Raw genomic sequence first — 25,783 nt, forward strand, 5'->3', positions numbered from 1 at the left:
ACAGTGAAACACACAATACTATATGTAAACAAGTTATTCAGATACACACACACACACTTTTACTTACACATACTCAGATATACGATGTTTGTGCAGGAGACAGAAGAGGCTGCAAACTGAAGAAATTCAATGCATCACATTCATTTAACAGGGGACAGATGTGGAAACTGGTCCACTGTGTAAATCCCCATCACCAGTCCACAGTCCAGAACGAGTTTTCTGTTTCTGGCAGCTTTGATCAGACAGTAGAACAAACCACATTCTCCACATTCTTCTGGTACTGAATGACAATTATTGATGCACAAACATGTGGATTATTACACAGCAGTCAGTGAGGAGAGTCTGGTTCAGTGCAGTGTAGTGATTCATTTACATTTAGTCATTTAGTCATTTAGTCATTTAGCAGACGCTTTTATCCAAAGCGACTTACAAGTCGGTACAATGGTAGGCAGTGCAGCGTGAGGAGGTCTTGCCTAAGGACCCCTACTGGAGGTAGGCCACAGCTGGGATATGAACCCCAGTCTCCCACATGGGAGTGTCACCTCGTATTTATTAAACAGCATTCAGAGTCAGGAAGTGTTTTAAGGGTCTCACACCGAACAGTTGCACAAAGTCGACCTGAGCAAAAACTAAATACGTTGAATAAGATTGAAATGTGTGACAGATCTCGTTGATCTACACGAGGAGACCCAGAACAAGAGTGAGTCTGACCTTCCAAAAGAATAATAATAACTAACTGGACTCCACATTAACTTAAAAGACATTAACTGTTATACTGGACTGCCTGCTGCCTACACAGCATGTAATCACCCATATGAGGATGGGTTCCCTGTTGAGTCTGGTTCCTCTCAAGGTTTCTTCCTGTTGCCTTCTCAGGGAGTTTTTCTTGCCACTGTCGCCCTCGGCTTGTTCATCAGGGACTGATGGAAAGCTGCTTTGTGACAATGACGATTGTAAAATTTCTTTACAAATAAATTGAATTGAATTGAAATTCAAGAGCAATGACTCATCCGAAAGTCACAAACGATCCGAAGTAAACATCCAAAGAGCTGCAGCTCGGTAAAGTTAAATTGAAACGACCTCCATGGCAGAGTGAGCGGTGAAAACCTCTGCTGACCCAGAACATCCTGCCACATCTCACCTAGACGCCCCAGACCCTTCAGGGGATGTTCAAACACAGAACCTGTTTAGCTTAATAACAACTGGGTTCAGCTGCAAGACAAAGAACCCAAACATCAAGTCGAAGGACTCGTCCAAGTCTGGACCTAAACTAGAATTTTAGCTCAGCTGTTGGAGAAACCTTTTCAGTGATCAGGTCGACTGTGTTTCCTGTCAGATTTAGTTTGAACATGGGAAACAGGGCTGCAGAGAAAAACCATGACGTACCCCCCATTTCTACTCTCACTGAGCTCTGTCAGGACAGATGATCCTGATCCTGCCTCGACATGTGATCCACGTCACGGATTCACTCTGTGCTCCAGATCCAGGCTGTGAATGGAAACTGCAGCAGGATCGTGTTACAGCCGCTCAGAGTCTGTGTGGGTGGGACAGGTTTCCACAGGTCCAGCTCAGAGGATTAAATATGAAGCAACACGTCGGCTTCAGTCACCTGAGAGCGCGAAGGTGTGACCTGTCAGTTCTCACAACTACCAGACAAAGCAGTGAAACTGTATTTTACTCAGATCGGAACAAAGTCATTTCTCTCTCTGCACTAACCACAGATATTTACCGTGATCTCTGACCATTTACAGTCTTTATGGACGTGTTCTATTGCTGCTCGTTAATGTGTGTCCTCCCAGACATATCAATTAATCGCTAAATTCAGATCCTGGACTGGTTCCCAGCAGCTCTGACAGTTTTCTGAGGACAAAACTTTTACTGAGACGCCTTTCCTCCACATTTGTCCTAAGGAAGAGGTTTAGTGTCCGGGATTCGACACACAAACTGAGCTCATGAGCTTAGTCTTGTTAGTCTCCTGCTTCTGTGCAGCAGAAACCGAAGAAACCAGCAGATCCTGCACATAATGCTCAAGGTGTTGATCCAGGTGTTGGTCCAGGTGTTGGTCCATGTGTTGATCCAGGTGTTGGTCCAGGTGTTGGTCCATGTGTTGATCCAGATGATGGTCCAAGTGATGGTCCAGGTGTTAAACCAGGTGTTGGTCCATGTGTTGATCCAGGTGATGGTCCAAGTGATGGTCCAGGAGTTGATTCAGGTGTTGATCCAGGTGTTGGTCCATGTGTTGATCCAGGTGATGGTCCAAGTGATGGTCCAGGTGTTGATCCAGGTGATGGTCCAAGTGATGGTCCAGGTGTTAAACCAGGTGTTGGTCCAGATGTTGGTCCATGTGTTGATCCAGGTGATGGTCCAGGAGTTGATTCAGGTGTTGATCCAGGTGTTGGTCCATGTGTTGATCCAGGTGATGGTCCAAGTGATGGTCCAGGTGTTGATCCAGGTGATGGTCCAAGTGATGGTCCAGGTGTTAAACCAGGTGTTGGTCCAGATGTTGATCCAGGTGTTGATCCAGGTGATGGTCCAGGTGTTGATCCAGGTGATGGTCCAGGTGTTGGTCCAGGTGTTAAACCAGGTGTTGGTCCAGATGTTGATCCAGGTGTTGATCCAGGTGATGGTCCAGGTGTTGATCCAGGTGATGGTCCAGGTGTTGGTCCAGGTGTTAAACCAGGTGTTGGTCCAGATGTTGATCCAGGTGTTGATCCAGGTGATGGTCCGGGTGTTGAACCAGGTGTTGGTCCAGGTAAGTTGCTTGATTCATGGATCTCAAAGGCAGACATTTGGGATCAGGACTCTCTGATCCTTCAGGCTAAAACTTTACCAGGTGCCAGTGAAGTAATGTTGTTATTTGCTGTGTTGTCTTCCTGCTCTGTGAGGACATGTTTAACAAAGTCAGGCTCACAAACTGGTCCTGGACTTCAGCAGCTGGAGTCTCTGTGTGGTGTGAAGGAATTGAGTGTGGTTTCTTATCTGCATATGTGAATTAAACGAACTGCAGCAGCAGGTTACAAAGACCTGGGTCCAGTAAAACAAGAAGAACCGGCTTTCATTCAGCTTCTGTCAGTTTTAAGACAAACCACATCCAGAGGTGCTTTAACTCTAAGCTCAGTGGGTCCAGGTCCAGGTACAGGAAGGACTGTGGTCTGGCTTATTAGAGAAAACTCCTCATACAGCGTCTTTGTTAAACCTTTTCTTGTCTTAACAGAACCTCACACTGGACTCTGGACTCCGTACAGTTAAAGCTCAGTTATATTTAGCGTTCCCAGCTGGGCCTGTTGTTTTCAATGTGTAATAAAGTTTTTTCCGGCTGGTTAACGAGACAGGACTCTAGACTTCTTGTGTTTTTCCCTGGAAATACTTCCCGGTCTAGTCACACACTTTTATTTCTTTTTCTCCTGACTCACTCCCTTCCTGAGGAATTCTCCTCTCAGCCTGCTCCTTCACTGATTGTTTCTGGGAAGCTGCTTGCTTCTGTCGGGAGGTTCCTCCTCCAGCGTGACACCACTTCCTGCAGCGACTGTGGCTCCGTTCATGCAGACTCACTGACTTCTGGGAGAAACAGATTCGACCTGTGACCTTTGTGTGAGAGTGTGTGTAAATGTCAGAAGTTTCCAACATGAGTCTGACTTCATCTGAATGCGTTTGTCACACTGATCCTACAGCTTCAACCTCTGGAACCGTGTCAGCAGCTCGTCTTTTAGCTCGTAAAAACAGTGTTGTGACAAGAATTAAGATCCTAACTGCATCTGTTCAGAGGAAGAATCCACACAATCTCACAAAAGGAGGCAGAAGAAGTCCTCTCTGTCTCCTGGTGCTGCTCAGTGGGGTTGTTGGGTTTTCTCTAGAGTTCTGTAAGGTCTTAACCTCACTATGTAAAGGACATTGACATGTTTTTCTGTTGAATGACACTAAAATGATGCTGTCTGGAATTCACTGGTGGAACTGATTCAACACGTGTTTCTTTGGTTGTACTTGTACCATCTGTGAGATTTGGTTTGGTGGAAGTCAAGGGACATTTTCCTGATTTCAACACCTGATGGAGAAATACTGTAAATAACAACACAAAGAAACAGGTGAGATAACTGCACCTTTGTCAGGAACGTCTGTCGATTGTGTAAATGAAGCTGAGTCAGCACTTTCCTCATCACAGTCCTACTTCTCTTCAGTCCAAAAACTTTAACTTTTAGATAAGTCTGTAGACTTTATCGTCGTCTCTGTGCAGTTCAACTCTTGAAGTTATTTAGCTTTTATCCAAAGCGACTTACAACCTTCTACTTGTCCAGCTGCATCATAGAAAGTCTGTCGATCACCTTTGAAACCCTCGGATTAGTTCGGAAACCTGTTCAATGTTCATTCGTTTAGAAACTACAGTTTTAGATGAGCTTAGTTAAACCAAACCTTTTACCTGTTAAATCAGCAACCCAACGTTTTTTATCTGGCCAGGCGACAGCCCACATGAAGGCAGAAGGATCCTCAGTGTTCAACACAGGATGACGACATCATGCTGCTCTGTATGAACGCTGCAAACGGCTGTTGAGCCTGTTCCTCCCTGCTCTCTCCTCGTGCTGTACATGTAAAGTCTTGAACTTTCTGTGTAAAAATCCTTGAGATGTTTCTTTTGTGGTTTGTTGCTGTAAAAATAAACTGAACTTATTGGATGAACTCAGAGATTTAGAAATAACGTAGAAATCTGCTGCTCTCCACTGTTCATAAGCACAAACGCTTCCTGAACTAATTTAATTACAGGAGGAAAATCACACGAAATACATTCAAACATGTCACCACAATAAAGTTCAACTTCACATAACAGTAACAACAAAACTGAAAGAGTTCATGTCCAACAAGTGGGATTAGTTCACAGGAGGAGAATGATTCAAGTGAGATTAGAGAACAATAAAAAACTTTGTTTGTGGGGCAGCGTGAGTCACACACACACACAGATACACACACACACACTGACACTGACACACACACACAGATACACACACACACACTGACACTGACACACACACACTGACACTGACACACACACACTGACACACACACACTGACACACACACACACACACACTGACACTGACACACACACACACACACTGACACTGACACACACACACTGACACTGACACACACACACACACACACACACACACACACTGACACACACACACAGAGAGACACTGACACACACACACAGACACAGACTGACACACACACTGACACACAGACAGACACTGACACACACACACACACACACACTGACACACATACACACTGACACACACACAGACAGACACTGACACACACACACACACTGACACACACACTATTACACAGTCAGAGTGATGAAGAACTTCAGGTCTGGACTCTTGTTCTACTCAGTTTATAAGTTCAGGTGTTTCTGAGACATCTCCATCATCATCATCACCACCATCATCACCATCATCATCATCATCACCATCATCATCACCATCATCATCATCATCATCATCATCATCATCATTGCCACTATCATCACCATCACCATCATCACCATCACCATCACCACCACCATCATCATCATCATCATCATCATCATCACCATCACCACCATCATCATCATCATCATCACCACCATCATCATCATCATCATCATCATCATCATCACCATCACCATCATCATCACCACCATCATCATCATCACCATCATCATCACCACCATCATCATCATCATCATCACCATCACCATCATCATCACCATCATCATCATCATCATCATCACCATCACCATCATCATCACCACTATCATCATCATCACCATCATCATCACCACCATCATCATCATCATCATCATCATCATCATCATCATCATCACCATCACCATCATCATCACCATTATCATCAGCATCATCATCATCACCATTATCATCACCATTATCATCAGCATCACCATCATCATCACCACTATCATCATCATCATCATCATCATCATCAAAGACCTAGATCTCTGCATCATTAGGCTGAAAACAGATTTTGTTTGATCGGTAATAAAATAAGAAACAGAAACATATCATCTCTTCTCGTCTTACAGTTTATTGACCTCAGAGCAAACACACGTCACATTAACACTGTTTTCACACTTTGTGTGTACGCTTCATTTCGGCACAAACATTCACGTCCCTCTGACTCCAGCTGCACTTCACAGTCGACACATTCTCACTTCGTTCTTTTCACTTCCTCTGACCATCCTTAATCTGAGTCTGACAAGCTCCTCATCTGACTCCAGCTACCAAACAACTAAATAACTAAATAATGACGAACTGAAGCTCGTCCACATGTTAGCTGAAATAAATTGATTTTTAATTATATAGTTCAATATGAACATTTTCTCATCTTCAGCCTTTCAGGCGAGGAGATGATTTAGCTGCATGCCAACAGGAAATAATTGCCACTGTAAGACAAAGTAATGTGCTGGTTAAATAAAGCCTTAATAAATTAATTAAGTTATGAATCAATAAATAGAAACAGTGTCCTGCACTTTTCCTCTTCAGTCTTTCAAAGTAAAAGATGACGTGACGAATCATCACCAACTTTTCATTAGTTTATAAAACATTAATGTAACTAGTTTCCAGTCAGTTCTTTCAGGTCGTTCTGAAACTTCTTCATCAGTTTAAAAGTTCTGGACCAGACCAGTTCAAATCCAGATGAATTCATAAACTTCTTGTTCTCTCAGATCAGTTGTTTTGTGACAGCAACATTTTAGATCAACTCTCCATCTGATGAACGGACATCAGTTCAGGAAACAGCACCAATATCTGGATATCATCCGTTCAGTCCTGTGTGCACAGCGTCCCGGCCAGCCGGTCCCAGTGCGTGAAGTAGGGAGCATAGTTGCACTTGGACTTGAGGTGATGAAGGTCGTGGTGGCGGGCTCCACCATACAGCCCCAGCGGCACCAGACGGTGGGTGGCCCAGGGCAGGTCGTAGCCGCAGTGGTCCTCCACCGACAGCCAGATGTTTAGCATGAAGAAGGCCAGCTCGGTGAGGGGGTGGCAGCCCAGCAGGAGGGGGTTGGCGGCAGCGAAGACACCCAGGCTGAGAGTCTCCCAGGCCCCGGAGTATTCAGCAGTCAGGGCGGAGGTGGAGGTGTATGTGTGGTGCACCTGGATGAGGAAGAAAAGAAGAAATGTGAGTTAACTGTTTCAATTACTTTAGCTTATTTCTAAGTCTGATGTTGTTATTACCATGTACACAGTAATACTACAACTACATAATTAATAATTTTACTCTAATGAACAGGCTGTGATCATTTAAAAAACTAAGTTACAGCACAAAGGGAAAATATTTTTTCTAGAAGACGACCTGATAAATGATGTTTCCCTCAAGCTGTTCATTTAGTTTCTGCAGCTCTAATCGTGAAGTACAAACCTTGTGGAAGGTGCGGTAGAGCCAGGGCACTCTGTGGTGCAGCAAGTGCCATACGAAGCTCTGGAAGTCGAAGAGCAGGAGGCAGACCAGCACCTGAATTAGCAGCCGGGGGAGGGCCGGGGCCTCAACGGGCAGGTGCACCGGCCTCAGGTACCAGTGCATCACGGTCAGGGGGAAGATGAAGACCAGGTGGTTGTAGAGCGTCAAAGCCAGGCAGCTCCGCACCGAGGCCCAGCTGATGGAGCTGTGAGGCTGCAACTTGTACCTGCGCACCAGGGTCCACCTGTGGGCCAGCACGTCCAGCAGCAGGAAGGGCAGACAGAAGGACAGGTAGACAGAGAGGGAGAAGAGGACGGGGAAGAACGGGGAGTGGAGCAGGGAAGAGTGTCCCAGGAGGAAAGTCCAGAGAGGCTGCAGCAACATTATACCGTCTGGTTAGTGTGAGTTTGAGATCTGGTCTCTGAGTTTCATCATCTGCTCCTTTTATTTCCTGCGGCTGCCCCTAACCCAACCCACCAGGTCCTTATAGGGACTCCAGGAAATGAGGAGGCAGGTTTCAGATGAAAACAGGAAACTGGGGACAAGTTCTGACACAAGCACGTCATATGGCTGCAGGGTTCACTTTCCAACTGCTGGAAACTTTCACTGAAACCCAACCCACATGCCAGCTGTCATGGCAGTGACTGACTGAAAGATTAAAAACGAGTTTTACTGACTGAAAGATTAAAAACGACTACTGAAAGAGAATGAAGTGAAATCATACACTGCAATACTGTAATAATGCGATAATGTGATACTGTAATACTGGGATACTGTAATACTGTGATAATGTGACACTGTAATACTGTAATACTGTGATACTGTAATACTGTGATAATGTGATACTGTAATACTGGGATACTGTAATACTGTGATAATGTGACACTGTAATACTGTGATACTGTAATACTGTGATACTGTCATACTGTGATACTGTAATACTGTTATACTGTCATACTGTGATAATGTGACACTGTAATACTGTAATACTGTGATACTATAATACTGTGATACTGTGATACTATAATACTGTGATAATGTGACACTGTAATACTGTGATACTGTAATACTGTTATACTGTGATAATGTGACACTGTAATACTGTGATACTATAACACTGATAATGTGACACTGTAATACTGTGATACTGTGATACTGTTATACTGTGATACTATAATACTGTGATAATGTGACACTGTAATACTGTGATACTATAATACTGTGATACTGTAATAATGTGACACTGTAATACTGTGATACTGTAATACTGTTATACTGTGATACTATAATACTGTGATAATGTGACACTGTAATACTGTGATACTATAATACTGTGATACTGTCATAATGTGACACTGTAATACTGTGATACTGTAATACTGTAATACTGTGATACTGTGATACTGTAATACTGTGATACTGTAATACTGTAATACTGTTATGCTGTGATACTATAATACTGTGATACTGTAATACTGTTATACTGTGATACTATAATACTGTGATAATGTGACACTGTAATACTGTGATACTGTCATAATGTGACACTGTAATACTGTGATACTGTAATACTGTAATACTGTTGATACTGTCATAATGTGATACTGTAATACTGTGATAATGTGATACTGTCATAATGTGACACTGTAATAATGTGATACTGTGATACTGTCATAATGTGACACTGTAATAATGTGATACTGTTATACTGTGATACTGTGATACTGTCATAATGTGACACTGTAATAATGTGATACTGTGATACTGTGATAATGTGACACTGTAATAATGTGATACTGTTATACTGTGATAATGTGATACTGTCATAATGTGACACTGTAATAATGTGATACTGTGATACTGTCATAATGTGACACTGTAATAATGTGATACTGTGATACTGTCATAATGTGACACTGTAATAATGTGATACTGTTATACTGTGATACTGTCATAATGTGACACTGTAATACTGTGATAATGTGATACTGTCATAATGTGACACTGTAATAATGTGATACTGTTATACTGTAATACTGTAATACTGTTATACTGTGATACTATAATACTGTGATAATGTGACACTGTAATACTGTGATACTATAATACTGTGATACTGTCATAATGTGACACTGTAATACTGTGATACTGTAATACTGTAATACTGTTATACTGTGATACTGTAATACTGTGATACTGTAATACTGTGATAATGTAATACTGTTATGCTGTGATACTATAATACTGTGATACTGTTATACTGTGATACTATAATACTGTGATAATGTGACACTGTAATACTGTCATAATGTGACACTGTAATACTGTGATACTGTAATACTGTAATACTGTTGATACTGTCATAATGTGACACTGTAATACTGTAATACTGTGATACTGTCATAATGTGACACTGTAATACTGTAATACTGTGATACTGTAATACTGTGATACTGTCATAATGTGACACTGTAATACTGTGATACTGTGATACTACAATACTATAATACTGTAATACTGTAATACTGTGATACTGTCATAATGTGACACTGTAATACTGTGATACTGTGATACTATAATACTGTAATACTGTAATACTGTGATACTGTCATAATGTGACACTGTAATACTGTGATACTGTCATAATGTGACACTGTAATACAACAGCAATCACTGGTTTCCAGTTGGTCTTTGAATTGATTCTAAGTTGGAAGTCTTTAAATAAACTACATGTTGGAACAGTTTGGGACATGACAGCTTTTAAGGTTGCTTTCACACCTACAGGATTTAGTTCGATTAAATCGGACTTAAGTTCGTTTTCCCTCTTGGTGCGGTTCGTTTGGTCCGGTGTGAACACGGTAATCGCACTCGAGCGCGCACCAAAACAACCGCACCGAGACCCCCAAAACAAGGTGGTCTCAATCCGCATCATCTATCGAACTCTGGTGCAGTCCTCCTGGTGAGAACCCGTACTGAACCAAAACGGGACCAAACGCGATGAATCTCATGATTTGAGGACTTTGGGTAGTGTGTAGATTTTCCTCTTTTTTGTTTGTCCACCAAAAACATGCTGTCTGACTAATGGAGGACAAACGTGGAGACGTGAGGAGGTGAAGTGTCTCACAGACACCAGGTGTGATGTAACGTAATAAACAATAATCAACAGGATCAAGGACCAACCTGTGTTTACCTTCATAGTGAAATCACCTCCCTACTGTCACACAAACGTACAGTAGAACAACACTTCACCTTCTTCTTGTATTTACTGTTTCTGTTCAGACACATCTGACCAATAAGTGACGTGTTTTGGTTCGTTTGGATTTTTCTCGGTGTGAAACGAAACCGAACTGAAGAGAAACTGATAGAAACTTATCAACTGATTCAAACCAAAGCAAACGAATTAAGGTGTGAAAGCAACCTTAATCATTGCTTAAAACGTTTTTTTTTTATACATAGAATTGAGATGTCTTCTGTATTTATTTTAGTTTTGCTTCCTTGTAAATAATACATTACATTATATTATTACTAATACATTTATTTTGTAAGTAAAGAACTTTTACTGTTTTAAAGTGCTGTATTAATAAACTTGATTTGGTTGGTTTTGTCTTGGACGTTTTTTGTTTGAATAAAAAAAAAAAATCTACTAAGCGACACGCTGACATCTGGTGGATTGTTGAAGCTTCACAACACAGAATCTGGTTTGTACAGTCTCAGTCTCACGTGTGAGACAAATCCAACACGGGCTGCAGGACATGGACATGTTTAATGTAATGTAAAATCTTTTTGTGGACACATGAAGGAGCTTTAATGGTTTCTCGTGGTTTAATGTGATTAATAATGTGATATTTCAGGATGCATCATACTGTGATGTCATATGTTTTTTTCAATTCAGTTCAGTGTATTTAGACACCAAATAAAAACAGAAATCCTCTTAAGGTACTTTACCTGGCAGGATTACAACCTCACAGAATTATATAAAAAACAACAACAAATGAGTGAGCTGGGGGTTTGATGCTGCACAACGTGAAACGTGCACCTCACGTGAAAATAGAGTGAAAACGTTTATTAAACGTTCTGATGACAATTGGTATCAGGTGGGGGGCTAGTGATTGGGTAGAAAATCAACAAAGGGCTCAGACCTTGTGTTGCTTAAGCCAAGGAGAACTTTAAAGTAAGGTGCTCTAGGAGGAGCTGTGTCAGTTACATGGGGTATAAGTGCATATATAGTATATAGTGTATAGTGTATATATATTCCCACATAATATGATGAATATTAAAACATGGGCTCAGGAGAACTTTGAAAACCACTTAACATGGTCTACTTCTGTATCTAGAATTGCAACCTGAAAGAGGAAGCCAAACATCAGTTCTTTCCAGAAACACCATAGAGTTCTCTGAGCTAATATCAGACAAATTCCTCCCGGACTGTACTCAGTGAAAGGTTCAAAAGCATCTGTGATGGTGTTGGGTTGCATCAGTGCTCGTTTTCTACCCTTAATGAAGGGGAAGTAGTGAGTAGTAAGGATGTCTCCCCCTGCTGGAGCCCTGAGGTAATAGGCATTGCTGCAGTTAGCCCACTCAGAAAACAAATGACACACATGAGTGTGACACAGCGTTGATCTTTGGAAATTAACTTGTACTGTAAAACTTGTAAAAACAGTATTTTAGTGAAAACACTGGAAACGTTTTCTGTTTCCTTTTATTGGATAACAGAAGGTTTTAGAACTTTTCTGATATAATAGTGATTTAAATAGTAAATAGTGGTTTGTAATAGTATATTGTAGAATTTTTACTGGATTCACAGAAGTTCTGCAGCTTAACTGAAAACAGGACTAACTGGAAACAGGACTAACTGGAAGCTGGACTACCTAGAAATAGGACTAATTGGAAATATAACAGTAGTTCTCAGTATCTCCCAGTAGCTTTCTTTTAAAACTGCCCAGCTGTCCTCTCTTCTCCCTCACATCTGTTCACCAGACCCAGCAGACCATGAGCCTTGATGTCGCTTCTGTCTCTGACCAGACATTGTTCTGCAATCTTTCTAAGATTCTGTAACAGAAACAATGAGGAACATCTGAAGGTGACACGTAACTTTCCAAATGTAAAGTGTAACAACATGCTGATACCGACCTGAGCACACTGTCTGCCCTCCATGGTCCTCGTCGTGATCAGCAGACCCTGTTGGACAGAATCGTGTGCAGAATGCATTCATTTCACTGCAACATAGTGGTGAACTGGGAGACAAGACGACAACAGAGACAACTCAGGCTGACAAAGAGACGCACTTTCATGGGTCAAAGTTCATTCAGAGCTCAGGTTGATGTGTCTCATTTAATGTAGAAATGATGTAGGAGCTAATCTGAACTGACTGCACCTTGATGTCATGGAGTCAGTAATCCACACCTGCATCATCACCTGGTTCAGACTGTCCCCATTAAAATGATAAATGTGCACACGCTGGTACCTGTGTGAAGTGTGTGATAGCCTCGTGCTCCTGGTTGTTGTGGTGCAGGTAGAACTGTCCACTGCGCAGGTGGACGAACTGACGAATACGCTCGTCCCTGTTGGACAACAGGTCCAAGGACTGTAGGATCAGCTTCTGAGCCCTGAGACAAAGACAGGTTCCTTGAACATGATCCAGACCTTTACTATAATGAATACGTCCAGTATACAGTACAATATGTAGTGTATATGTACATGTTCATGTGAAAGTCTGACAGAGATAATTTAATAAAGTAAAGGAAGAGAAGAAGTGATGTGAAGTCCGCAGTTGGTAACAGATACACAGATGTGTTACCTGACAACATCTCCCTCTTCCATGTACTGCTGTGGCAGTTCAGCCAGTGCGAACAGGAAGGTGGGTTTTATTGTGACGGCTTCCTCCAGATGCTGAATACACAGACGCCTCCACTCACGGATTTCTGAACACAGTTTCAGACCATCAGCAGTGGTGCTGATATTTTAGATACTGTTCTACATCAGTCTGACAGCATTAGTTACAGATTCAGATTGTAAATATGAAATATAATAATCTATGATTGATTAATACAGAAAAGCAGGGATGGTTTCATCTGTGCTTCACTGCAAATATCCAAATATATCCTAAAATGTTTCTTTCAGAACTACAACAAAGATCCTAAAGAGTTCAAAGGCTCTGCTGTGGACTGTGTGGACTGTGGACTGTGGAGTTGTGCTTTGTTGTAGGAAATGTACTCTGTAAAAGTGCTATTGGTACACTGCAGTAATTTTACACTGTAGTTTTACTTCTTTTACTTTAGACACCTGCTGCTTCTGATTGGTCCGGAGTCAGCCTACAGTCTGCTGTGATTGATTGGCAGGTGCTAGTCCAAACCTCTTTGTGCAACAGTGGACTGTCTCCTGGTGAAAAGGTTGAGCTTCTTCTTCCTGTAGCACAGAGCCAGCTGATGGTGGATGAAATGTGACCGGCTGCTCCTCCTCAGAACTCGCTGCAGCAGATCGATCGACCGATCCAGCTGACCCTGAGACAGGAACAGGAACCATCATGATCCTAGTTCTCTCCTGGGTTAACTTTGTTTTTAACATTTGGTAATAACAGATTTATTTTCTTTTTCAGTAGTTCTCATTAACATTTTAGTAATTTATTTTTTATTTAGTTTTATCCAACGCGACTTACAAGTTACAAGGTACAAGTGTAGGCAGGGCAGCGTGAGGAGGTCTTGCCTAAGGACCGCTACTGGAGGTAGGACACAGCTGGGATATGAACCCCAGTCTCCCACATGGGAGGCAGTGATGTTACCACTACACTAACCAGCCGCTGATTCTCAGTAGGTCTCATTAATTCTCAGTAGTTCTCAGTAGTTCTAATTAGTTCTCAGTAGTTTTCTGTACTTCTCATTAATTCTCAGTAGTTCTCATTAATTCTACGTAGTTCTCATTAATTCTCAGTAGTTCTCATTAATTCTCTGTAGTTCTCAGTAGTTCTCATTAATTCTCAGTAGTTCTCAGTAATTCTCAGTAGTTCTCATTAATTCTCAGTAGTTCTCATTAATTCTCTGTAGTTTTCTGTAGTTCTCATTAATTCTCAGTAGTTCTCAGTAATTCTCAGTAGTTCTAATTAGTTCTCATTGGTTCTCATTAATTCTCAGTAGTTCTCATTAATTCTCAGTAGTTCTCAGTAATTCTCAGTAGTTGTCATTAATTCTCATTGGTTCTAATTAATTCTCAGTAGTTCTCAGTAATTCTCAGTAGTTCTCAGTAATTCTCAGTAGTTCTCATTAATTCTCATTGGTTCTCATTAATTCTCAGTAGTTCTCAGTAATTCTCAGTAGTTCTCATTAATTCTCTGTAGTTCTCAGTAGTTCTCAAAGTTCTCAGTAGTTCTAATTAGTTCTCAGTAGTTTTCTGTACTTCTCATTAAATCTCAGTAGTTCTCATTAATTCTCAGTAGTTCTCATTAATTCTCAGTAGTTCTCATTAATTCTCAGTAGTTCTCATTAATTCTCAGTAGTTCTCAAAAGTTCTCAGTAGTTCTCATTAATTCTCTGTAGTTTTCTGTAGTTCTCATTAATTCTCAGTAGTTCTCATTAATTCTCAGTAGTTCTCATTAATTCTCAGTAGTTCTCATTAATTCTCAGTAGTTCTCATTAATTCTCAGTAGTTCTCAAAAGTTCTCAGTAGTTCTCATTAATTCTCTGTAGTTTTCTGTAGTTCTCATTAATTCTCAGTAGTTCTCATTAATTCTCAGTAGTTCTCAAAAGTTCTCAGTAGTTCTCATTAATTCTCTGTAGTTTTCTGTAGTTCTCATTAATTCTCAGTAGTTCTCATTAATTCTCAGTAGTTCTCATTAAATCTCAGTAGTTCTCATTAATTCTCTGTAGTTTTCTGTAGTTCTCATTAATTCTCAGTAGTTCTCATTAATTCTCATTAATTGTCATTAATTCTCAGTAGTTCTCAATAGTTCTCAGTAGTTTTCTGTACTTCTCATTAATTCTCAGTAGTTCTCATTAATGCTCTTTAGTTTTCTGTAGTTCCCATTAATTCTCAGTAGTTCTCATTAATGCTCTGTAGTTTTCTGTAGTTCCCATTAATTCTCAGTAGTTCCCATTAAATCTCAGTAGTTCCCATTAATTCTCTGTAGTTTTCTGTAGTTCTCATTAATTCTCAGTAGTTCTCATTAATGCTCTGTAGTTTTCTGTAGTTCCCATTAATTCTCAGTAGTTCTCATTAATTCTCTGTAGTTCTCAGTAGTTCTCATTAATTCTCAGTAATTCTCAGTAGTTCTCATTAAATCTCAGTAGTTCTCATTAATTCTCAGTAGTTCTCATTAATTCTCAGTAGTTTTCTGTAGTTCTCATTAATTCTCAGTAGTTCTCATTAATTCTCAGTAGTTCTCATTAATTCTCAGTAGTTCTCATTAATTCTCAGTAGTTCTCATTAATTCTCAGTAGTTCTCAAAAGTTCTCAGTAGTTCTCATTAATTCTCTGTAGTTTTCTGTAGTTCTCATTAATTCTCAGTAGTTCTCATTAATTCTCATTAATTGTCATTAATTCTCAGTAGTTCTCAATAGTTCTCAGTAGTTTTCTGTACTTCTCATTAATTCTCAGTAGTTCTCATTAATGCTCTTTAGTTTTCTGTAGTTCCCATTAATTCTCAGTAGTTCTCATTAATGCTCTGTAGTTTTCTGTAGTTCCCATTAATTCTCAGTAGTTCCCATTAAATCTCAGTAGTTCCCATTAATTCTCTGTAGTTTTCTGTAGTTCTCATTAATTCTCAGTAGTTCTCATTAATGCTCTGTAGTTTTCTGTAGTTCCCATTAATTCTCAGTAGTTCTCATTAATTCTCTGTAGTTCTCAGTAGTTCTCATTAATTCTCAGTAATTCTCAGTAGTTCTCATTAAATCTCAGTAGTTCTCATTAATTCTCAGTAGTTCTCAGTAATTCTCAGTAGTTCTCAGTAATTCTCAGTAGTTCTCATTAATTCTCATTGGTTCTAATTAATTCTCAGTAGTTCTCAGTAGTTCTCAAAGTTCTCAGTAGTTCTAATTAGTTCTCAGTAGTTTTCTGTACTTCTCATTAAATCTCAGTAGTTCTCATTAATTCTCAGTAGTTCTCATTAAATCTCAGTAGTTCTCATTAATTCTCTGTAGTTTTCTGTAGTTCTCATTAATTCTCAGTAGTTCTCATTAATTCTCAGTAGTTCTCAAAAGTTCTCAGTAGTTCTAATTAGTTCTCAGTAGTTTTCTGTACTTCTCATTAAATCTCAGTAGTTCTCATTAATTCTCTGTAGTTTTCTGTAGTTCTCATTAATTCTCAGTAGTTCTCATTAATTCTCAGTAGTTCTCATTAAATCTCAGTAGTTCTCATTAATTCTCTGTAGTTTTCTGTAGTTCTCATTAATTCTCAGTAGTTCTCATTAATTCTCATTAATTGTCATTAATTCTCAGTAGTTCTCAATAGTTCTCAGTAGTTTTCTGTAGTTCTCATTAATTCTCAGTAGTTCTCATTAATGCTCTGTAGTTTTCTGTAGTTCTCATTAATTCTCAGTAGTTCTCATTAATTCTCAGTAGTTCTCATTAATTCTCTGTAGTTTTCTGTAGTTCTCATTAATTCTCAGTAGTTCTCATTAATGCTCTGTAGTTTTCTGTAGTTCCCATTAATTCTCAGTAGTTCTCATTAATGCTCTTTAGTTTTCTGTAGTTCCCATTAATTCTCAGTAGTTCCCCTTAATTCTCAGAAGTTCCCATTAAATCTCAGTAGTTCTCATTAATTCTCTGTAGTTTTCTGTAGTTCTCAGTAATCCTCAGCACTAGTTCTCTAACTTGTGTGTTGTTTTCTGCTTAGTCCGTTCTGGTCTGAGACATTTCTCAGCTCACAGATGAATCTGATGTCCTCCCATTGTCTCACATATCATTTTTTTGATAAATTAACTTTAAATGGAATATGATTTTTTGAACATTGACTGTGCAGCGATACCTGTTGGCGAAGGTACCGGCCAACGTGGCAGATGACCTGTGGATCGTCAGGACTGAGCAGCAGTGCTCTCTCTACCAGACTTTTAGCCTCCTGGTGTTTGTGATGGGCTGCAAGTTTCAGAGCCAGCAGAGCCAGCAGGAAGCCATCATCAGGGTCCAGGTCCAACGCTCGACTGAGCTGTTTGGTGGCTGGAGAGTCCTCAGCTCCTGGAGTTGTTTCTGCATTTCTCTGTGAAACCAAGTTGCAGCAGAGACTGACTACAAAGATACACAATGCACAAAATGACCACTAACACATGCTAATCGACGCCGTGCGATCGTACCGGTTCTGTGCGGTACAGAGCTATTGTGTAGCCTTTGTTCCACTCGCTGGCATCAGGCTGCAGCTCCAGCGCTCTGCAGAAACAGTCGATGGCTTTGTGGTGGTAGGATACAGAGAACTTGAGGAAGGTCCAGGCCTTCTCTCCATAAACCTCTGGGTGGAGAACAGCGGGGGAACCAGTGGGATGCTGAAACTGCAGAGTTAGAGATGTTGTAAGATGTGATCAGAACAGCTACAGTCATGATGTACATGACACCTGTGTCCTTTGAATATCTGCTGCAGCTCACGTGGAGGTAAACTGTGTTTCAGTGTGCTGATCACGCTCAGAGGTGATCCCAGTGGATCCTGAACTGAGGACTAAGGCTGTAAAGGCTGAAAAACCACTGAGACAGTATCAACAAACTATGATTTGATTTAATAATCTGAAGCAAGAAGTACTAATTGAGTTCCGAATACCTAAATAGATTTAATTAAATAATGAAATATTTCACCTCAGTGGAGTCACTCGCCAAAAAGAGTAGGTTAGGTTAGGCTAAGTTAGGTAATTAAAAGTAACTGGTAACTACAACTGTAGTGGAGTATATGCACCATCAAAGTGTACTTAGTAATGTACTTAGTTACATTCCCGCCCCGCAGGTGATGCTGTTGGTGTTTTGTACCAGAACGTCCTGGACTCTCTTGTAGTAGTTCTGCGACTGTGTGTAGTCTCCTCTGTGGTACTTCAGCCAGGCCAGGTCTCCGTACATCACAATGAGACGAAGATCGCTCTTCTCACCGTAACACTCTCTGATCTTCTCCTCTGACTGGCTGAGAATTGATTCCGCCTCTTCTGGTCGACCCTGAAGATACCTGAGGACAGGTGAGGAGGACAGAGGCTGAAGTGAACTAATGGATCAGTGGTCAGGATCAGAACAGGAATAGGAATCTGAACAATCCTTCCTGAGTTCTTCCCTGGGTAGTTTGTTAACAGCAGGGAGCTGTTAGAATCATTTTATAGAACGTGGTGTTCAGTCAGACTCAGAGCAGAACCTACACCTACCGACACCAACCTACTACTGTGAACCTGTCAGCACCTCAGTACTGTACTAGGACCAGAGCATCACACTTTTCATGTGTTTCTAATCATGTTATTCACAGTTGGAACCACTTTTAAATTTAGTTCTGACCCACTAGAAGTCACAAACGAAATGTGGAAACTGGTTCCTTGGATTAAATTGTTGTGCTGGTGGTGAAGGGGTCGAGATCAGAGCAGCGCCATGTTAACAGTCGGGTTTGAAACAGTCTTTGTTTTCGTTTGCATAATGATAATAATAATTTAGCTTCTTTGTAAAACACTTTACATTTGTGTGTTAATCAAAGCATAAAACATATCAAACATACATCAAAAGGAGAAAGTAGCAGTGTCATTAATTCTCTTTAGCTGTTTTTTGAAACAGTCTACAGTCGGCCGAAGCCTCGAATCAAGAGAAAACGTCACCATCGGGAAGCAGGTGGCTGATGAAGTCTGTTTGTGGACAAATGCTGACGGTGTTCTGTCTGTGCACTGTCACCCCGCTAGATTTGAACCTGCCAGAATAAATCAAATCAGTGATGGTCCTGTACCTGACATAAGCCAGGTGGCTGTAAGCATGGAACTGTTCACCCTGCTGCTCTCTGGCATCTTGGAGTTGCCTGCTCAGGTCGTCCAGGTCCATGTCTTCCTGCCTCAGATCCCAGGTGAAGCGACTCTGCAGCTGCTTCAGCTGGGACTGAAGATCTGTGTCTGCATGACTGCTGCAAGGACAGAAAGAGAACATCTGAAGAAGAAGAACATCTATAAACTGAATCTTCTCTTTTTATATCACAATCACTCAGATAAGATCAAATGAGACCTCGAGATTGAAGGTGAGTTCCAGCACAAACAAATGAAAACCAGACCCACAGAACAAAACTGTGCAGCAGAACCTACAGTATAACATAGTTCATGCAGAAGTAGATAAATGAATCATCTAGAATATAAAAATAATAAAATACTTGTTTGACTTGAAGTTTTTTATGTTCCTGTTTTTTATTGAGGACTGAAATCAACTCACCTCATGTTGAAATATTCGTGATACTCAGCAGAGAAAAGTCGCAGCACTGATCCAGATGAGTCCAGAGGCTGATTCATTGTGATAAGAGGAGGAAGATGATGATGATGGTGATGGGAAGAAGGCTGATTAGGAGTATGACTGGGAGAATCTCACAGTGAAAGTAACTCATCATCCTGCTCTTCACACAATCATATCAATGTGAAGTTATCATTGAAGTGTGGAGCCGACAGCAGCAACACGATGACTGAGGAGTTTGTGTCTGATTCTGTTTTAGCTGATGAACAGTTGTCACACAGCATCAGACTGTGAACCTATAAAAAATGACTCCTTCTCTTTTTAAAACTAAAGGTTTTCTACCTGACATCACCCACAGTTCTTCTACTTCCAAAACACAGATAAGCTACACTTTGTACTGCACCTGAATGCCTCCTGTGTTGACACACATGCAGCATCGAAGCTGAAGCTGTTGCTCTGCTAACGTGCCGATCATGCTTCTCTTTCAGTGCAGACACAGTGTAGGTCTCTCCTTTACATGATTTCAGACTGGGCAGTGAAGCATCATCAGACTCCTGTTCAGTTTCATTTCTTCAGTGTGAATCTGAGGCCTGAGTTTCTGTTCAGTCTCAGTGGGATCAACAACACCTAGTCCTCCTGTTCACCTTCAACATCATAAACTGTATATGATGATATATAGATTCCATGTTTTTGCCTTAAAAAGAGTCGAGTTGCTTTCACAGTATTTGGATTATTGTTTTTCGGTTAAACACTTATTGTCTACAGACGACATCTAACCTGTGATTCAGTCAGTCACGGAGTTCTGGATGAATCTATTGTGTCTTACCTGTGATCGTATTTGTTTTTCTGGTCTCTTCAGTGTTTCTTGTGATTATTTGATTGACACAGCAAACAATTCTGAACCTGTTGTTTGTCACTGACCTGTTCAAACACACAGTGACACAACAAAGCTGCTACTCAAGAAGCCAAAGTGGCGCACAGGAAGAAACTTGGGGTTCTTCACTCCAAAAAATGAAAGACTGACTGTAATTTAAATTTTGTCAATAGTTTCCTCCAATTTGTCTTATTTTAGTTTTACAGCAAACATGTTAAGCTTCGTTAAGATTTAGAACTTAAAGTTTGGTAATTTAACTAATTAAATTAAATTCTGATGAACACAAGATTATTATTAAGTATGAGCCACCTCAATTCAATGATGTTATATTGACTTGAATAGTATATTTACAATCTACATGTTTGACCTGTGTAATTTTAACATGTCAATTACCATTTAGATGAACTCAATTTTAATTTTTTTCAGCAGGTTCCACTCAAGTGACGCCATTAGACCCAACAAGTCTATTTCATTTTCTTTCTTTACCAGCCTCACACTGATTCAATAAAACATTTTTGTGTCATTTGGTCCAAAAATGCAAACATAAACTTTGATAGAATTAAACATAAACATAACGAATTGAAAGCAAACCACAAACTTTCTGATGGAAACTTGATCTAAAAATGGAAAAAATTTACAGTTGAGTTTCATGTTGTGACATGGTCTTTGCAGTCAAACATGATGGCGACTACCTGACAACGCAACACACTTCCAACAACGCAAAGGAAAGAAATATACCCACATTCATGGGTGGAGTGAAATTCAATCCAGGAACTCAACTTGATGTTTAAAGTAAAATATCATTTATTAAATATGGGCCAATGCCTGAAATAATGAATACTAACATGCTCACAATCCCGTTACTGTCTAACTTTGGGATTTTATCATGCAAACATTTGTTAATAAAAATGATGCTCATGGTACTGTGGATGCTGATGGGAAAGTGTTTAGCTTTTCAGATATTTGACCACATGTGGCTGGATTGTCATTAAGTTTCAATCAGTACACAAACCAACCATCAAACAATAAATAATCAACGTAACACTTTACGGTGTGGGAACAAATTGTGCACTTCACTGAAGTTTAACTCATGTATAACTCGAATCAGTGCTGAAGATGTGCCATACATCTTGTTCACCATTAACACATTATCCCGTCACTATGGCCTTAGGTGATCAGTTACTAGTCACCATCATCATCACTGTTGTTATTCTGGATACACAAATGTTCATTTCTTCAGCCTCTTCATTCTGGAACCAGAGCAGTACGTTTTACCATGAAACCTTTTTCCTCTTTCATGTCCCAGACAATGGTGCATGAAGATCTAAATCATTTAGAAGTTTTCATTTGACAGATTAGAGGAGAATGTGGATAGATGGAACACATCGCCACAGTCTCTAAGTCGTGTAGATATGACCTCCACAATATCAGAAAGATCAGACCCTACCTGACGGAGTACACGACCCAACTCATTGTACAGGCGTTGATCTTATCTCGTCTTGACTACAAACTACAATGCACTGCTGATGGGTTTACCGGCATCCACGACCAAACCCCTCCAGATGATCCAAAGTCAGCAGCACGCCTTGTTTTCAATCAACCAAAAAGGTCTCATGTCACACCGCTCTTCAGATCTTTGCACTGGCTTCCTGTGGCTGCAAGGATCAAGTTCAAAGCTCTGTCTCTTGCCTACAGAGTGGTGAACTCCACAGCTCCATCTTATCTCATTCAATCGTTCAGGTCTACATCCCCTCCCGTCCACTGCGCTCAACCAGGGAACGTCGTCTGGTGGTACCAGCACCACACAGTCGACACCAAGGAAAACTGTTCAGCTCAGTGATCCCACGATGGTGGAATGAGCTGCCAAACTCTGCACGCTCAGCCACCTCACTTGAATATTTAAAAAACTGCTGAAAACAGAACTCTTCACCATCTTCCTTTGCACTTTTGTTCTCACATCTCTTGAAACAGAAACTCTTCTGTTTTCACAGTTTTTTCTCCTTGACTTAGATTTTTTGCCTTGTTCCTCACTTGTAAGTCTCTTTGGATAAAAGAGTCTGCTAAATGACTAAATGTAAATGTAAATGTGTGACTTGATCATTTATTAATGGTGAACAATATCATTAATGACACGTCTTAAATTAGGTCAATGGTTAAATTATCACAAGTCATGCAGATGACTCACGTAACACCAAACTCTTAACTGGAACAACTACTAAGATTACCCCCCAGGCCTTCCTCGGAGAGGATGCTTGGGTCTTCATTCAGGCAGAACAGATGTCTCAGGTTTTAACGAGGATCAGACCATCACTGGGAGTTCTGTTGATTCACAGAACTTTGAGAGCAAAATCAAATTGTGATTTTATAGAAATTTAAATTCTAATTACTTTTAAATGATCTGAAAATAAAATATAAATATAAAGTGCACAAGCCCCCTAGTTAATTTTAAAGGTTATCAAACCCTATCAGACCTAGTTAGTGCTGCTGTTCCTGATCTGTCATCTGTCCAAGATGAAACACACACATATGACACTATAACCAGACAACAACATGTGGAGTCTTAATAAGATGTCTGTGTGAGTTGTGAGGAATTCTTTTCTAACAGGATGTCAGAGGAGACAGTGAAGGCATCACTAGTTTTATTTCCTGATGTCAGCTCTTACTTTCTGTTTAGTTTCTTTCCTTCTCATCACTGATGCTGCTTCACTTCACAGCAGGACACTTGATCCCAGCTCACAGCTCCAAACCTGAGGATGACGTGAGTTTGTTACTGACTCTACTTTATTTCTTCTCTTAAATGTTTCAGCTGTTTTTTTTTTGTTCATGACTACTTCAGGCGTCAGAATTAGTTTGTGGAAAATCAAATCAAAGATGACATTAAATTCCAAATGGATTTCTCAGTTTCATCATTTCATTTATTATCTTATCTTATTATTATTTTATTCAAATAGCATCAGAATAAAGTTTTACACAGCAAATAAACAGAGAAACAACAAGAACAGAAAAACACTAAAAGTCTGAAAATGCCTAAATAGGAGGAAAAATCTGAACATCTAAATGTTTGACAGTGCAGTGAAACAACCAGCTCCAACTTGTGGCAGCAGCTGTAAGCAGGAGCAGTTTACATCAAGGACATAAAGAAGATTTTGTGTTTGTGTTTCAGTGATGCAGGCGAGGATCTGTATTCTAGACTGCAGCAGCTGCAAAGTCACTTCACCTGGGATCTGAAGAAAGAAGACCTGGAGCTGGAGCAGCAGGATGAAGACCAGGAGCTGGGACAGCAAAGGGCGGTGGCCCACTCCTGCTGCTTCCTGGCGTATGTCAGGTACAGGACTGAAGCTGTGTCCACACAGAAGCTGTTTCAGTCTGTTTTCCAGTAAAGTGTGTGTGTAAGCACTGTGATGTTGTAACTAGCTAAGAGCAGAAAAAAGGGAAGTTCAGCAGTTCTTCAAATCAATACACCATTACCCACGTGTCTGTGCATGACAAGGGAGCAAATATAATTTAGTTCTACAGCTTTAGGACAGATGAAGCTCAGCTGAAACAGAATTTGTCCTAGTGACAGAGTTGAACAAAGATCTAATTTATTAGACCAGCACAGTCAGTGATGATTTAAAAACCTCCTCACCTGTCCAGGTATCTTCAGGGTCGACCAGAAGAGGCGGAATCAATTCTTAGCCAGTCAGAGGAGAAGATCAGAGAGTGTTACGGTGAGGAGAGCGATCTTCGTCTCATCGTGACGTACGGAGACCTGGCCTGGCTGAAGTACCACAGAGGAGACTACACACAGTCGCAGAACTTCTACAAGAGAGTCCAGGACGTTCTGGTCTGTAAACACATGAGGGAAAAAACTGCAAATTACAAACCCATTTCCAGAAAGGTTTTTCCAAAGGTTAAAAAAGAATCTGTGAGTTGTTCACTCAGAGGAGAATGTTCCTGCTCAGAGCTATTGTACAGTAGAAGCTTCTGCTTCGTCTGATCTGTTTCTGACATGTTTTCTGCTGAAATTCTCTAGGAGAACGGGGTGGGGCAGGAGTCCATCCTGAGGGGTGAGGGATTTCATCAAACTCCCTCCAGGCATCTCTGACACATTGATGAGAATAGGAAACATGAAGTTATAGTAACCTGTAGCTCTTTAAAAAATAATAAAAAATAAAAACGAAGCAGGTCCGGATTTTGTTCCATATTCAAAGTGGAGTCACCAACAACCACAGAACAGGCTATTACAAGTTTAAACCTTGGTGATTCTCAGACATTTGATTCTGGTTTTTCCATTCCCGTCTACAAATGTGCAGTGTTCAGTTCTCTCTGTCCTGATGTGTCTAAAAACTTACTGCGAACGGTTGACTCACTCGTGGCCTCACCACTTCTGTTTGAACTGTTGTTGCGTGTCGTCAGTGCCTAGGACTCATGGGAATTTGAGTATTTAAAGACCACTACAAACCTAAGTAGTGAATAAACAATTATTTAAGATAAATTTAAGATAAGATACCTACTTTACCTCTCTAAACACACCAAATACTATAATACAATATTAATTAAGACTGTGTGTCAAGGCTGGAAGAGCTTTAGTTGTTAGTGATGTTAAACATGTTCAGAGAGGAATTCTTATTATTGGAACATAATCTGGTTTCGCTTAGGCTCCCGATATTTGTTTAGTCTTGTTGGATAAAGACTTCAGCTGCAAACTGCTTCAACAGTCTGTGGTCGCTGTAGTTTGAAACTCTAAATACTGAAAATAGAGTATGATTGAAGTTCTTAGCTGACTTCGACACAAAATGCCACAAAGCCAATCAGCTCTAAAAGAAAGAAAGAATCAGAAACATGTTCAAAAAGTGGATAAGAGAAGATGTATGTCTTGTTTCTCACTCTCGGCAGGTGAAGTATCCGGTTGACTCCTCCACTGACCTCCACCCAGAGGTGTATGGAGAAAAGGCCTGGACCTACCTCAAGTTGTCCAAGTCCTATTACAGCAAAGCCATCGACTGTTTCCGCAGAGCCCTGAAGCTGCAGCCTGACAGATATGAATGGAACAAAGGCTATGCTATCGCCCTCTATCGCACAGAAGAGGTACTTTCTATCAGCCAATCACT

General features: G+C 40.5%; 3 protein-coding genes across 3 annotated transcripts in view; 1 reads left to right on the forward strand and 2 right to left on the reverse strand.

The window, feature by feature from the left end:
• Positions 1-6,665: 6,665 nt before the first annotated feature.
• ch25h (cholesterol 25-hydroxylase) lies at positions 6,666-7,860 on the reverse strand. Its single transcript, XM_026350605.1, has 2 exons — positions 7,416-7,860; positions 6,666-7,150 (listed from the first exon to the last, which is right to left on the reverse strand). The coding sequence occupies exons 1-2, from the start codon at positions 7,836-7,838 to the stop codon at positions 6,818-6,820; spliced, it is 756 nt and encodes a 251-aa protein (XP_026206390.1). The 5' UTR covers positions 7,839-7,860; the 3' UTR covers positions 6,666-6,817.
• A 4,523-nt stretch (positions 7,861-12,383) lies between these two features.
• Positions 12,384-19,878, reverse strand: LOC113156688 (interferon-induced protein with tetratricopeptide repeats 1B-like). The gene is made up of 10 exons (XM_026351934.1): positions 19,802-19,878; positions 19,332-19,502; positions 18,389-18,578; positions 17,731-17,922; positions 17,409-17,636; positions 13,807-13,954; positions 13,252-13,375; positions 12,919-13,060; positions 12,585-12,632; positions 12,384-12,503 (listed from the first exon to the last, which is right to left on the reverse strand). The coding sequence occupies exons 1-10, from the start codon at positions 19,876-19,878 to the stop codon at positions 12,384-12,386; spliced, it is 1,440 nt and encodes a 479-aa protein (XP_026207719.1).
• Positions 19,879-23,377: 3,499 nt separating this feature from the next.
• Positions 23,378-25,783, forward strand: part of LOC113156689 (interferon-induced protein with tetratricopeptide repeats 5-like) — a 5,312-nt gene continuing 2,906 nt past the window's right edge. The window contains exons 1-4 of the mRNA XM_026351935.1: positions 23,378-23,448; positions 23,854-24,015; positions 24,327-24,516; positions 25,569-25,773. Of these exons, the coding sequence (XP_026207720.1) occupies positions 23,444-23,448; positions 23,854-24,015; positions 24,327-24,516; positions 25,569-25,773 (562 nt within the window). The 5' untranslated portion in view covers positions 23,378-23,443. The remainder of the gene's footprint in view (positions 23,449-23,853; positions 24,016-24,326; positions 24,517-25,568; positions 25,774-25,783) is intronic.

Source organism: Anabas testudineus, chromosome 19, assembly GCF_900324465.2.
Source record: "Anabas testudineus chromosome 19, fAnaTes1.2, whole genome shotgun sequence".
NCBI lineage: Eukaryota > Metazoa > Chordata > Actinopteri > Anabantiformes > Anabantidae > Anabas > Anabas testudineus.